Raw genomic sequence first — 16,684 nt, 5'->3', positions numbered from 1 at the left:
CGAACATTATTTTCATGACATTGTTTTACCCATTAAACAAACACTACATCACCTCAGCACGTAATATTTTCAGGGAAGCTTTCTACTATCATTATCTTCAAACTGTGTAAGTTTAGTGTAAATCTGTGAACATTCTGTTTTTTGTCCTACAAAAGTTACATAGCCCTTTAAATTTATTTTTTTCCCACCACTTACGTAGGAGTCGTTGGAGACTGGAAGACGCATTTCAGTGTTGCAGAAAATGAGGCCTTTGACGCCCTCTATCGGCAGAAAATGGCTGGCTCTGGACTGGAATTACAGTTTGAGTGATCGAGATCATCAGCCAACGTCAAAAGATAACAGATGGTTCATCTTATAATTGGTATTATCTCATGAGAAGTACATTGAACTCATACACCGATGTGTGATAAATACTGTATACCAAGCCAAGTGGAAAGAAATATAGAGAAAGAGAGAATGACGGAGACAGAAAGCATACACTCCAGGGATTTGAAGGTATTGGGGGTAGAAGTTGGACACCCAAAGTCCAAATCAAAATGGGAAGGTTATTATTTCGTGAACGAGTGAGTCTAAAAAGGGGATTGTCTGTGGAAATGGAAGAAAGCAAAGAACAAATTGTTGTTTTTATTTATTTATTTATTTGACTCTTAGATGTTCGAACAAAATGACAAACAACAACAATAACAGTAGACCAAAAATAAAATATAGAGAGGCAGAAAGAGTAGAGAAAAAGCAGGGGATTTGAAGGAGACAAAGGGTTGGGGTAGAAGCTGGAAATCCAACAGACCAAAAACCAACAGAAGTGTAATTGTGTATTAAATTAATAAGTTATTTCCTCCCTTTTATCTTCCAATATTGAGAGAAATTCTACAACCGTCCCGAGAAGCTTATCAACACTGATATTTTACTATTACCAAGATTATAAAATACTGCTGTGATGACTTCACGAGGTGTTATCTTACACGTTTAAATATTTACAGATGGGATGTTACGAAACATTATTTACACTACCATCAACTGCACGTTGTTTTTGTTCGTTCATCCTTCATATCAGACCTACCTCCTTCATCGGACCTTGTGTTGTAATTGAATTGCAATGACAAATTACAGTAGTTGATTTGTGGTTCCCAGACTTTGTCTTGTTTGGTATGAAATAAACTGGCCGTGACTATCTCTCTATGTATCCGGTTATTAGATTAAGACAATCTTCCAGTACAAGGTAATTCGTTAATGAGTCTAAGGAGGGTGGTACATGCTAGACCCAATGTAAGGTAGCCGCTGTAGACCAGTTCAAAAACTGGCGACCATCTTATAAACTACGGGTACGGAGTCTGTAATGGTGCATCTCTATTCGGTGTACATTTAAAATATATATATTGCGCACCGCCCTCTAGTGTCGAAAATTGGTCTCATCAGAAACGCGTTTTAATTGCCGCTAAAATATACCCCATGGCAAATAAGTTGACAACATCTTCGTGTTCTTTAGTAAACATTTAAAAAACTATGTTAACGTTATGTTATTGTACTCGTAATAATAAAGATTCAAATACTCTACTTTTGCAGCCTGTAATAATAATTGATCGAGTTATGATTTAATAATTCCGTATGAGTTTTAAAACCATCTTCCAGATCAGCCTGACCTTGAAATTGGGTCAGGAGCCCTGGGATCTGTATTCCGGGTCAATCGGACTTAAGAATTTTTAAGAGTGTCATGCCATCTGTTTTATAGTTCAGGTTCCAAAACTCATACATGTGTTAATTAGTGGTGCTCCTGTGCTATCGAACCCCGTTATTGCACTCACACATCCCATCATCCCCTCAATGTGAACGTGGTAATAACTTGGTATGATGACGTTTGTCCACAAAATTGTTATCTTTATAATTCTTTTAAATGACCTCGTGCGATCCAGCGGCTCGTAAATCTAAGCTAAATATTAACAATAACCGCTTATCTAAGAGTTCTCACGAACAACATTGTCCCCCGCTCAGTGCGCAATGTGAGCAGCCCTCAATGCACCACATCACTGCAAAGCAAAACTCATTAATAATTTTTTGTGAGTGGTCGATCACGACGCGTTGAGCGCAGTGACTTCCCACATCAGTTTATCATCACACAATTTGGACGTACACATGAGTGTTTTTTTTTTTGCCGCGCGATCTCTGCGCTGAACAGTTGTTCACTGTACATATTCATTACTGGGTAAAGTCGTCTTTGTAAAAAGCTGGCAGGTGATTGATCTATTGGAGATTATTTACCAATGCTGAGATGTCGGAATTACAGTTGTGTTTTTCGTGACTGATTAACATCAGAGTTAAAGCAGAAAGGAATTTGCGACTACGGGCTGTTTTCAACGCTGGCACCACCAGGCAGGTGAGTTCGGTAGCTACGCGCTATATACCAAAAGCGATGGGGGAAATTTGAGTGAGAACACAACGTAATATCAAAACGACACCGTGTCATCCTGTTCTACGTACACAATAATAATGGGGCGTTATATGAGATAAAAGCTTATAGGATTATTTCCAGACACAATTCTTCACCTTGTGAAAAAAACGAACCCAACAATAACAACGTTAACCATTCTTATATCGTATACAACCGGCAAAAAGTCTGGTACCGGTTTCCAAGCGAATCGAAGCGTGACTGTGGTTCCACGCCGTCTACATGAACCAACAATACTCCACTTTGCACCGTGATTCTTCGAAGGACTTTTTATAATATAGTGCATCCCCTCTGATTTCTGAGAGAATGGAGTGAACACTCTACACGAATGTCAACGTCAACTTCTGATCTGTGTTGCTAGGAAGAACTCAATAGAAAACACTCGTTATGATGATCTCTGTTGTGTGGTAATTGTATGAGTTGGGTTTAGGGTTTAACAACATTTCAGTGGAAGAGTCTATCGTCTGTGTTTGACAAGAAGAACGGCACCCAATTCAACGGACAAGTGGGGCTATACTTGTGCTGTGGTCGACATTATTCAATGGAATAACGCTTGATAACAAAATCAACAATAACCCTGGAATTTACAGTTTGGCATTCTTGTGCTAATTGACTGCAATTTGACGTGTAGCGTTGTATTGAATACTTAGCATTGGAACGAAGGTCGAGTTAGTACCACAACCTTGTGTTATAGGAATTAACAAGAATAGCAAGCTACCTCGATGGTCAAAGTGTTGACATGTTCTGATGAGGCTGCTGGTAATAGAGCTGTAAACAAGATGACGGCACTGTGAACATTCTCTTTGGATTCTATTGACTTATTTTCGCGATTTGTTAATACTTCAACTGGGGACAGTTTGTCAAACCGAACTTTGTTGTAATTTCTTTTTTAGTGTTTCGGGCCAATTGGAATCATGACAACGGTGAATTTAACACAGGAGCAATGCGAGGCAACGTTGTGTGAGGACCCAGACTGCAATTACAAATACTGGTGGATTTTCCTCCTCTCAAGCCTGGTCACAGTCTTTCTCGGCATGGGCCTCGTTATCGCCGTCCGCTTCATAACGAGGCTACCCTGTTTGAATCGCCGGCGCCATGTTGGTTCGCACGAAGGCGGTGGGTGTTTGTCCAGTGTCTGTCCGATTAGTCTCATGGATAAGAATGCCGAGTCCGAGATTCACTGGATGGAAGCTGCCAAGGACGGGGCTACCAGACTAATGTCTGCCCAGAGTGGATTCGGCAGAGTGTTGGTAAGCCATCTTTATAAAACAATTTTTATTTTGGTTTTACCCTTGCCCTGGTAGGTTGCCACTGCACTGACGTCCAGCAGGGCCCAATTTCATAGAGCTGCCTAAGCAAAAAGTTCTGCTTAAGCAAACAAATCTTTGCTTTGTAAAATCAGATTACCGGCTAAGACTCAACTCAATTGTTATACTAAGTAAACAACAGTTAAATATTAGTCACAAGCAATGTACATGGCATGAAATTTTTGCCAGTAACATGTGTAAAATAAGCCAGCTATTTTCGTGCTTAAGCATATTTTTTGCTCAAGCAGCTCTATGAAATTGGGCCCGGGTATAAAGCTTCTTTACGATGTAACGGAGGAGTCCAACCTCGGCTAGTGTTACCCTATAGCACAAAACCCAATTTCATAGAGCTGCTTAAAACACATTAAGATGCTAAGCACAACAACATATACTTTACCAGATTAAGGTTACCAGCCGAACTACCATGTCACGTGTACCATTTGTGATTGGTATCTTACTTATTTCTGCTTAAAGGCAGTGGACACTATTAGTAATTGTCAAAGAATAGCCTTCACATTTGGTGTCTCTCAACATAATATGCATAAAATAACAAACCTGTGAACATTTGAGCTCAATCGGTCGTCGAAGTTGCGAGATAATAATGAAAGAAAAAACACCCTCATCACACGAAGTTATGTGCTATCAGATGCTTGATTTCGAGACCTCAAATTCTAAATCCGACGTCTCAAAATCAAATTCGTGGAAAATTACTTCTTTCTCGAAAACTACGTTACTTCAGAGGGAGCCGTTTCTCACAATGTTTTATATTATCAACAGCTCCCCATTACCCGTTACCAAGTAAGGTTGTATGCTAATAACTATTTTGAGTAATAACCAATAGTGTCCACTGCCTTTAAACAAATATAATTATAAAGCGTATTTTAAAACATGAATTCTGAATAAGTACCCTTTACAATCAAACACCAAGGCCTAATATGAACATAATTAATTTCATCGAACTCTATACCACTCGCTGAATATTAAATATCACCTAAAGTGGTTTTGAATTATGATAGATAAAAGTATACATGCCTGCAATAATAAACCATGTAGTGAATGCGTCGCAGAATACTGGCACCGGATAGCTGTACTGTTTTTTTCCCCACAGAACACAAACTGTGTATGGGAATGTTGTCGAAATGGTTGGTAAAATCGCTGTATTAGGAGGGTGCCTGTGAATTTGATTCCATACCTGGGAATTACACGCAGGACTTGGAAGCCGTGACATCTGTTGCCCCTGGTCTTGGCCTTGGTGCCCTTCAAAATTTTCCCATTTACTTTAAGGATTTTCTGATGGAAGTGCCCTTTGCAAAATGAAAATGGCCTTGCCCTTTCAACATGTTCGTAAATGAAATGTATGTGATTAGTTCAACTCCAATTTAATCTGTAATTCTGTGAAACTTTTTGATAAAGTAGTTTGAACACTCCTCTTACCACCCCAACAACAACAACAGCAAATAAGTAAATACCATTCAATATACAAATCGATCAATCAATCAATCTTTACAATCAATAACCAACCAGCTAGTCAATCAACCAATTAAACAAAAACAATAATCTATGAAAATAATAATTAAATACAAAAAAAAAAAATCATAAATAATTTAGTCAGTTTATCAATCGATCAATCAAACAAGCAGTAAATGACAATAAATGACATGTCATTAACTAATTAATATGAACAGTATAAATAAATGAACGAAATTAAATAATACAAATTAGGGCTAGATAAACAAATTAGGGTGAGTATGGTCAATCGCTGTCACGTAAATCCGGAATTGTTTTTTTTTTTCGCTCCAAATCCCCCTCTGGTAAAAAGTAATTTTTTTGTCAACCCCTAAATTATTTAAAATTTACCCAGTCAGTTGTCCTTGTGGGTTATTATTGATGATAATTAAACATTCATTAACTAAATATTACGAGGTATTCATGAATAAATAAATCCATAAGATTAAATAAATGAATTTATATTGAAATAATACTTAAATAGAAATAAGTCTTTATATAGTTGTTATCTGATTGAAAACGACACCTATATTTTATTTATGAAAGACAATGGACACTGTTGGTAATTGTAAAAGACCAGTATTATGGTTGTATTACAACATAATTATGCACAAAATAACAAACCGGTGAAAATTTAAACTTATTTGTTGTCGAAGTTGTGAGCGAATAATGGAAGAAAAACACCCTTGTCTCACAAGTTGTGTGCTTTCAATTACTTGAATTCGAGACCTCTGCTGAGGTCCCGATGTCAACTCTAATACATTATTGAGCAAATACCTCTTTCTCAAAAACTACGTTACTTCAGAGGGGGCCGTTTCCAAGTAAGGTTTTATGCTAATAATTATTTTTAAAGTAACTACCAATACTCTCCAGGTACCTTTAAGGCTTTCTCATGAAACGTACCCTCTCAATCTATGAACATCAAATACGCCGCAGGTGTTAACCAGGTGTTCTCACAACAGCCAATATTGTCAATTATTAAATTCCTTTAAGACCCAAGCCAGGCAAAGACTCCGTATATTTAAATGAGGTAGCACTCATGCCATCAGGGGAGTGTGGCGATGGGTTTGGATTAACTCTGATAAATGGGTTTGTTACGCGCCGTAATATTAACTGTGAATATTTTAAAAACTAAGGAAAGGCAATTGCCGTCATGTTGTTACGCTGACTGGCATTATCAAGCATGGTTTAAAGAGAAGATCATGTATATATGGATAAAGATGCCCACCATGCTGTAAAAAGGAGTCGGGATGGGTGCAACTTCTCACCCATAAACTCTAGATTTGCTGAGATAACTATATAAATGAGCTATTCATTCCAGTCCCACGTACTGTATCTCTTTGGAACTTCTTGCCTGGTGCATGTTTCCTCCATCATACCTACAATTAGACTGTTTTAAGAGGAATATTGATTTCGAACCTTCAGCTCCCGAGTAATTTTCACAATAATTGTTCTTCTTGTCGCCCCTTAGCAAAACGTTGGCATTTAGTCTTGTCTGGGCAAACTATGGGGGCCTGCGGGACCAGACCCTGAAGTCACCATGCATGCAGAATTTAATCTGGTAATTAGAAGTAAACAATTATGTTTTAGGGTTAGGTTTAATTACAAATTGTCCAGTGGCAATGAGCAGATTTACTACATGTTTGCCGCAATGTTATAATAAGTGGCTTCCTATAGCGTTCATGTCAGTCACTCAGTGGACGCGCAAGGCACTTCAACATTCAGTATTTACCTGCATAACTTTTTTTGTGGGACTGCGTTTATTAATATTAGACCTACTCCTTTTTACATAACACCATGTAATGTTTACAGGGCGATGTGGCGCAAAATGCAGTGTGTCAGTATTTTAAATACCATTATAGTCGTGATGTACACATCAGATAAAAATCCAAGATACAGACATTAATAAAGGTCACATCAATAAATTGGCATTGGATAAATCCCATTGCATCCACAGACTTCGTTTCATGATTCCATCTTCCTATATATTGCCTCTGGGAGAGAGGAATTATTAATTCGCGCATTGCATTCAACAACATGAACACCTACTTTGGCTCCCCGTCGCCGCCCCGTGTCCCTGCATAGGACTTCACCCCTAAGGCTCTTGTTTTCAAGCAAACCGTGCACCCGATTGCAAGCAGCAGCTGACAGTCCTACACGCCCACTGTGTGGATGGAGCGATTTATTTATTCATTTATGTTCTAAAATAAACGTGTTTTTTGTTTTCATTTGAGTCGTACGCGGCAAAGACGTTTCCGTTCTTGATCAAGTGTAAAACAAACAGACATTTTTATGTAATGGCATAGATAGGCCCTTTTTGAAACAACGGAGTCGGCTTCAGGCTATGTCATCTCGTCTGAAGCCCTGAGCAAGTACGCAATCCACGCGCAATTTTGTCAAAACAACCGCGGGGCCAAGCTAGCCTGAGCCGAATCCGGAGCCGAAACCGTGGTTTCGAAAAGGGCCATATATATTCAACATTTCACATTCCCGATACCAGACTATAGTCTACTCGTAAAATGCCCAACGGGTGAAACAATTGTTCATTTTGGCGCCCAAACTCATTTTGCGACTGTGCGTTGAATATTCCGAACATGCTTCCACAGTAAGAAAGCTCGAGAGCATATAGGAGATGTGATGGAGTGATTGTGCGAATTTATATTAAATCTAAGTGCTTTAGTAATTATAGAGTGTGCAGCGAGTGGCGCAATCTGGCACAGCTACTTTACACTTTTGAATTGGATGGAAATACTTCACTATCAAGTTTGCCTATCTAAGGGTTAGATACAGTATGCGGCGTGGTGCGACAAATATTGAAATGAAGTGATGTTCTGCCCCCCCCCCCCCCCCCACACCCAATAGGTATACACTTACACTTCTTATACGTTGTCATGTAAAGAACAACAAAAAGGTTCATGTATACCACGTGAACTCTCTTACAAGGTTTCCATTTTCATATACCCCAAGCATATTTTGTTAGTTAAAAGGAGATAATTGTTAATTATATTAGTGCTTTCTTCCCCGCACGGGCTTTTGTTTCAAGCACCACTCTACATCCCACCACTCGGCCCCTGCTTGCCCGTTCAAGTGAGGAGGTATTCATGAGGCAAAATAAAAATGAAAACATGTTTAGCGTCATCTCCAGTTTCCTTTGAGGCCTCCTCCTCTCTTTTGTTTCTTTCTTTTCAGATTATTTTTAAGGAGAAAAAAAAGCGGACACAATATTTTAACGCTCTCAGCAATAGACAAAAAATCATTTAAAAAAAAACTCAACCCTTTCTATCAAAGAAAAACAAATTGTCGTATCGGGCGGACATTTAAAAAAAAACACGAAAACAAAAACCTTTTTTTAAAGGGAGTAGGCTAAACATGTTTTTTATTTTACTTGGCCTTATTATACCCAGTGCACAAGACACACCGCATAATGCATTAACTTGGGGCTGAGACTACCCCAGTACATACTCAAGGCAACACTCGAACCACTCTTTATTTTATAACATGCTTCTTTAATTATGTTCAAAAGTAAAAAATGGAGTGTGGACGTCGTATTAATAACTAGATGGCTTTTGGGTGGTACTTGAGTACTTCGAGGTGATACCCTGGGTGCGAGGTTGTGTGACTCTATAATTATGTAAAATGTGAGATGGTTATCTTATCAGTTAGACTTCATGGTATCTAGCGTAGAGTCAGACCAAAGCTCAAATGCAAACTTTGATATCCCACTCAAGGGCAGGGGCGACATACTAAAATGGTGTAGGGCCCCTATACATAATTAGTGTGCAATGAAACATCTGTCCGTTTTTAAACTAAATTATTACGTAATGCCTTTAGATAAACTTGTCAACAGTCCTTTGTTTGGAATAATAATAATATAATAAAAACAGCATAATATAGCGCATTCTGGATCACAGTTCCCTCAATACACTTTACAGTTTAAAAATACTATATTAAAACGATACACTACAGAAAAAACCCAGGTCAGTTGTATACAAAGTTTTAATATAATATAAAACTCTACTTATGAGAAAAATGGCACCAAGAGTAAAAACCACACAGATCCCTGAATGCACTTTACAGTTTAAAAATACTATATTCAAACGATACACTACAAGAAAAAAAAAACAGGTCAGTTGTATACAAAGATTTAATAATTCAAAACACCAGAAAAATAAGTCAATAAACTAAGAAGCGAAATAAGAATCATCGTTGGCCATTTTGTTTTTTATTGTGACATGGAAGAAACATAGACAACGCGGTGAACTGACTGTAGGCAAATTGAAAATCTCCCAAACATATTTACCATAATATGAATAAAATTACTTCGTTTATGTATGCCTTGAAGCACATTGACTCCATTTTGTAATTGTTTTAATACTCATTAATTTGCGTCAGTCGCGGGTACAAATCCTGCTCGTGTTTTTCCTTCGTTTGTCACAATATCTAGATACATACAGATTTGGAAAATAATTGTATAGCATTATAAAGTGTTCAGAAACAATAAACTACGACAATATAAAAACATAACTTCGTAATTTCTGCCTTGAAGCAAATTGACTTCATTTTGAAATGTTCCAAAAATTGCTTCAGTCACAGTTTCAAATCCTGCAATTGCTGTAGTGTTGTTTTCTTTGTTTGCCACAAATTACATATCAAGATACATATCAAGATACATACAAATTTTGCAATTTATTGTAGCCTCATTTTTAAGTGTTCAGAAATTAATGCATGCTGTATCGTCTTAAATATTCAAAATCTGAACATTTATATACCACTTGAATTCCCATTAGTGAGCTCGGTTGCATTGATTCGGCGAAGGGGGTGGTTAGTTAGGCAGCCTGATACACAATACACTAGCGTAGGCGTACTTCCAACTCCACACGACAATTTAAAGCTAGCTATTTCTTCTTAATTTGCTAAGTATTGAATGACGAGAGTGGTATATCTTAGCAACGGGCCGGCAATGTGGCAGTTTACGTACGACCTTTAAAATCCCAGCGTCACGGCCCTGTTCAGGATAAACTGATTTGGGGGTAGTACATGCCAGTGATGAACCATGATACAATTATTTATCACAAACTACACAACAAACAATAGTTATTAATACAATGAGATCCTGAAAAAAAAATAAACAACTCGTTGTGTATTGACAGTAATTTCGTCCATTCATGCATAAAAAGCCCTTGCTCTATGATAAAGCTATAACTTTAAGTTGACGTTATTTTGCATCGACTGAAGGGCTTGCATCACAAGGTTATGGGTTCGAATTCGAATCCTATCAAGCTAAACGCTGATTTCACAATGACTATAAAATAAGTTGTGTCATCTAGTTACTCAATCACAATTCCCTATATACGAGATCTTGAAAAATAAACAACTCATTGTGTATCGACATTAATTTAAATCATTCATGATAAAACTAACTTAGGTTGACAACTTGTGCATTGACTGCAGGACTTGCAATTACAAGGTTATGGGTTCGAATCCTACGAAACTAACTATCCGCTGATTTTACAATGGCTACATAAAACTAATAATAACAAATTCTCGTATAGCGCATTTCACAACATTGAGAGTCCGCTCCAAACTCTAGGTGTTCGGTTTCCGAGAGTAAAAACCTGGTGTCAAAAACACAGATATTACACCTTAAAATAAGTTGTGTCATCTAGTACTTATACTGAATGTCTTGATTTTAGCAATTCGTTATCATTAGACGTAGACCAACGTTTGTATGAGGGAGTTTGGCTGTTGCCAGCTTGGCATTTATAACTTATTGTTGAAGTTTGCAGAGTTCCCCTGGCAGAAAATATATACAAACAAACAAACAAACAAACAAACATACAAACAAACAAACAAACAAACAAACATAAAAACAAACAAACAAACAAACAAACAAACAAACAGACAGACAGACAGACAGACAAACAGACAAACAAACAAACAAACAAACAAACAAACAAACAAACAAACAAACAAACAAACAAACAAACATAAAAACAAACAAACAAACAAACAAACAAACAGACAGACAGACAGACAGACAGACAAACAAACAAACAAACAAACAAACAAACAAACAAACAAACAAACAAACAAACATAAAAACAAACAAACAAACAAACAAACAAACAAACAAACAGACAGACAGACAGACAGACAGACAGACAGACAGACAAACAAACAAACAAATACAAATAAACAAAAAAGTGGCCACAAAGGCATCAATGCATTATTGCTATGATGTTACCCACTGGCCTCGGTTTGGGTAATGTGTGTTTCACAAAAAACAAAATGGCCGCTTGCACATTGATTCAACACTGATTAGTGAAGGTCGCACGCAGGTTAGTGACGTCATTATGTAATGACGTCATTATTCTGGAATCAACTGCACGTAATTGATTTAAGCGTCAAACCAACCCAGTTTGTCTGCCATGACGGTCTTTGATTGCAAATTTTTCCCCTAAAAAATAAAACGCACAGTTTTGTTCAACCAACCTTTAACATTTCAAAACCTTACCCCATGGAGGTTTGACCGCTCCAAGAACAAGATATGTATAGCATTCATATATTTTACCGAACACGGTATACAGCTAATCATGGTATCCCCAAAATAGCCCAATTAGCTGAGCACATTCCTGATCCCTTACCAGTGATTGTAGTATAATTTAACATTTGTAATGGAACCATTTAGGACCATTCTAACGATTGGGACAGAATACTTACAAATGTCAAACTGTACCGAATTATATTTACAAAGGTCAAACTGTGCCACAGGAAAATCAAAAGCTGCTGTAAGAACTTCAAACTTGAAGTGGGTTATTTGTATGACACATTGTACTGTGGTCTTCGAACCTCTTAAACACAATTGCTATCTGTAAATACAAACACAGCGTGAGCCCAAATAGTACCGAGAGATAGGTGCACAGACACTAAACAAACTCCTCTGGCATTCAGTGCAAATAAAACATTATTTTGAAGATTTTAAAAGCATAATTAATGCCCCTAAATGAAAGATTATATCATTATAACAACTTCATTTGCATTAGAAGTCCATAATAAATGTGGATAACCTTATATTCATGAGCTCGGGCTTAAGATGAAGCTAATCGGCGTTTGCGTGCAGTACAAAGTACCAATACTTTGTATAATAATATTAAAGACACTGGGGTGGATTTCACAAAGGTAGTCCTAACTTAGGACTAGTCCTATAGCATTGCCTAGGACTAGTCCTAAGTTAGGACTACCTTTGTGAAATCCACCCCTGGACACCTTTGATGATCTCAGTTGGTGTATCCCAACATAATTATGCACATACAAAAACGAATCTGTGAATTGTTTGCCCAATTGGTCATCGAAGTTGCAAGAGAATTAAGAGAGAAAACCACCGATGGTGCACAATTTATTGTACCTTCAGATGCATAAATAAACTAGTCTTCAGGCCTTTGAATATTTGAGTGAGAAATTATCTCTTTCTCAAAAACCACTTCGCTTCAGAGGGAGCCGTTTCTCACAATGTTTTATACGGTCAACGGCTCTCCTTTGCTCGTTACCAAGTCAGGTTTGGTTTGAGTAATTTAATACCCGCTGCTAAAACATATGATTTAAACTGCCTCTTGTTACCGGTGAATCTCAGTAGTCTAGTTGGTAAGACACTCTAGAATTGCATGGGTCGTTGGTTCGAATCCCACCCGAGTAATATGCCTGTGATTTTGTTCCACATAACTCGGGATAGCAGTCGAGGATAGGCCCTTTCAAGTGCTAACACACATCAGTGTATATTAGTAAACCAAAATTAATATAATTTAATAGTGTCCATGCCTTTAAAAACGTTTTACGTCAATAACCGAATGACGCACGAGACACGAGCGTCTACCAATCCGTGTAGACGACACTGGTTCCTTAATCAGTCTTCCTACCTCCATGGTCGTCCCCACTACCCCCACCCCCCTCCCATCCCATCCAGTCGGCCGTGCTCCTCCAGAGATTTACCCGGGAAGGACAGCCAGTGAAGACCAAGTCGGGCACACAAGTCGACGCCGGGCGTTTCTGCTTGACAGGCAGTAATAATATCATTGACTTGCTCCAGTGAGTCACGCCTGAATCTGGAGCAAATCTACCCACAGGCGACTTGGACCTGGCCCCATCTTGAGACCTCGACTGGTCAGAGAACGGATAAGGCATCCGGGAGCCAATTTGGGTTTCTGCACATTAGAATTGCCATCATCAAAAAATGTACTTGTGTTTTTGAAGGGTTCCCTTTTGTGAATCGATTTAGAAGAAGAAACAAATCCCCCCTTTGAAAAGCACTACGAAAGTGGCAACAGCGATGTACAGAAAAAAACATTTCTGTAGGCCGACATTAGAAACGACACCCTCAGTATTTTCCAGATTTTTTTTATTAAGGGTTCCATTTTTGAATCGATTTTGAAGAAGAAAAAATCCCCAATGGAAATCTCTCTACGACAGTGAGCATTTTGATGTACAGAGACAAATAATTGCATCCATGAGGACGATGCATCGAGAGGCTTGCTTTGTGGGGAGCGTTGACCCACTGCCTAAACACTCGTCGCCCATCACCGATCGAATAAATAAAAAAATCAAAGTCAGTTTTACAGCTAAGCATAAGGAACAAAAGTACCCTGCCGTTATGTTAAAGTAACCACGTATTTCAAACAGTCACTCAGGCAATTTGATTAGTATATCTTCACAGACCTGGGCCCAACTTCATAGAGCTGCTTAAGCGGAGAATTATGCTAAGCAAAACAAAATCAGGATACCAGTCACAAATTGTACATGGATACATGGTGACATGGTTGGTTGCCTCATTCTGGTAAAGCACAATTTTATAGTAAAGTTTGCGGTAACACCATGTAATAACGATCTCTTAATGAGTTGGGGGTAGTTCTAGAAAGAACCGTTGGTTTCAACTCGACGTTTCGATCAGCAGGAGCACATTTTTGTTGTGCTGAGCTCCTTTTTGGGCTTAAAGGCAGTGGACACTATTGGTAATTACTCAAAATATTTATTAGCATAAAACCTTCTTGGTAGCGAGTAATGGAGAGAGGTTGGTAGTATAAAACATTGTGTGAAACGGCTCCCTCTGAAGTGGAGTGTTTTTCGAGAAAGAAGTAATTTTCCACGAATTTGATTTCGAGCCTCAGATTTAGAATTTGCATGAGGTCTCGAAATCAAGCATCTGAAAGCACACAACCTCGTGTGACAAGGGTGTTTTTTCTTTCATAATAATCTCGCAACTTCGACGACCGATTGAGCTCAAACTTTCACAGGTTTGTTATTTTATGCATAGGTTGAGATAGAGAAGACTGGTCTTTGACAACTACCAATACTGTCCAGTGTCTTTAAGCAGCTCTGTGAAATTGGGCCTTGACTTGCAAACACGCTGGTTGTTTTATTGCAGTAGATAGCCCGTTGTGTCGTAGGCAACACTGCCCAAGGAGACTCGAGCCTTTGCGTTGAATAACAGTCATCCTTCGTGTGGTGCTGGACCGGCAAGTTGCCTATTTCTTTAGCAATCATCAGAAGACTATATTCCTAACACCTCGTTAATTAACGGCCAGTGAACTGAAACAGTGCCAGTTCTTTTTTTAACCTCCCTTGCTAAGGGGCATCACGGAAAACTCGTCATTTGTGATTTGTATACATAGATATAAAACATAATAGCGAGGAGATGTAGTGAGTGTCTCGACGCTTCCATCAGTTTGTGATTTGAAATCACAGTGGTGTTATTGATGTGTCTATAGTTTGAGCAGCGAAACTTTCCTTCAAATAAAAATATGACTAAAATGGTATTATTTAAACGTGCTGCCACTAAGAGTGTTGAGCATTTGTGACAAAACCGACACTTTTAGGACAATACTTGAAAGCAAAGTCAGCTTCAAGACTGTCCGGATCGCATGTACGTAACAAAATGGCCGCTTACGTGTTAACCGTGTTTTTATACAGACTAAGCTATCTTTATGCACCGTATAGGTCGGGCCTGGCTGGATGAAGCAGTTTGATGATCAGCAAACTAAGCCCAGGCTTAGTATAGCTGGCTAACAGTGACATTGTGGCCCACATAAAACAAAAACTGTTATCGACAATATGGAGTCGAAACCACAGTTTGTTTAACTGTTGGTTTTTCGTGTTGTTGATTGACTGACCATGAATTAATGGATCGCATCTTTGTCAACTTAAAATGCATGCCTGCAACAATACAAACGGATCTTCACAGTTCAAGTAGCTTTTTCAAAACATATATTCCAAGGCCTTCAAAACAAACGAAACGCACATGTATTTTTTATTTTTATTATTTTTTTATTATTCCATTTCCGCTTTGCTCAAGGAACCCACTCAACAAAATCCAAAACTCTTTAGAGGTAAAGTTTGCCTTCGGTTTGGAGGAACCGTTTTATTATTTTAATCCTAGGTTAGTTGTATGCAATACAATCAACATTAAAACAAATTAATTTGTCAATTTTTTTTTTATATCGCTTAAAATCCCAAACGATTATGTCTACGCAAGTGATAGTCCCCTACTTGGAATACTCAATCTGAGAAACGTTACTTCAGTAACACTTAGAGTGAGGGCATACAAACTGATATCATTTCACATAACTATATTACTTCAAAGTGAAATGTCTCTGAAAATGATTTAATACCATCGAAAGCTGCTTAAGGCTTTTAACCGAACGTTTTTATTGGCATAATTTTTAAGAGCGAGTTTACCAAACACCTTTTCCTTTTAATGTTTTCCTTGCTTTCAAAGTTTTTTTTGAAACGCTTCATTGCATACGGCCCCTCAAGGGATGTCACGTTTCATTGGTCACGAGTAAATTGAAATACCCTGTTAAAATTAGCGTGCAATCACCAACCCCTTTCATTCCAAGGTACTTCGTGATTTCGGGACTTTATATTAAACTTCGAGAAAAAAAATCAGAAACCCAGAGTACCGTTAGAGAACAATGTTTACGATACGGTTGTTTTAAAAATAGTAAATAATAAACCACAAGGGAAACTGGCTGGGTTCATTGGAAATGATGTGGAGTTGAACGTGAAAAATTGAGTAGAGCGGGATTGGAACCAACGACCTCCGGTTTAATGAGCCGGCGCTCTATATACCAACTGGGCTATCTAGCTCTATGTTGTCGGTCTCATTATTTTGTCAGTCTGTGTTCAGTGTGCCACTCAGAAGCCTGACTGGCACTTCATCTTTTTGGGGTATCTTCATGTGTCAATGGTGTAAATTTTAACAAAATTTGTGCAGTGCATACCCGTCCCCTAAAAATTACAAAAATTAATTTGTATAATGATATACATTGATCGAAATATACACCGACCATTTCTAACGTTAATTTATCAACTCCATGAAATGTTATCCCTCCCAGTTTGTTTTAACCACAACCATTCGAATATATTCACAAACTTGGTG

At 38.1% G+C, this 16,684-nt stretch overlaps 1 protein-coding gene across 1 annotated transcript in view; it reads left to right on the top strand.

The window, feature by feature from the left end:
* Positions 1-2,100: 2,100 nt before the first annotated feature.
* LOC117291404 (calcium-activated potassium channel subunit alpha-1-like) overlaps positions 2,101-16,684 on the top strand; it is a 28,352-nt gene continuing 13,768 nt past the window's right edge. The window contains exon 1 of the mRNA XM_033773058.1: positions 2,101-3,693. Coding sequence (XP_033628949.1) covers positions 3,358-3,693 — 336 coding nt within the window. The 5' untranslated portion in view covers positions 2,101-3,357. The remainder of the gene's footprint in view (positions 3,694-16,684) is intronic.

This window comes from Asterias rubens, chromosome 6 (assembly GCF_902459465.1).
Source record: "Asterias rubens chromosome 6, eAstRub1.3, whole genome shotgun sequence".
In the NCBI taxonomy this organism is placed as follows: domain Eukaryota; kingdom Metazoa; phylum Echinodermata; class Asteroidea; order Forcipulatida; family Asteriidae; genus Asterias; species Asterias rubens.
The sequence above is the reverse complement of the archived record's forward strand: the minus strand, read 5'-3'. Positions and strand labels throughout refer to the sequence as shown.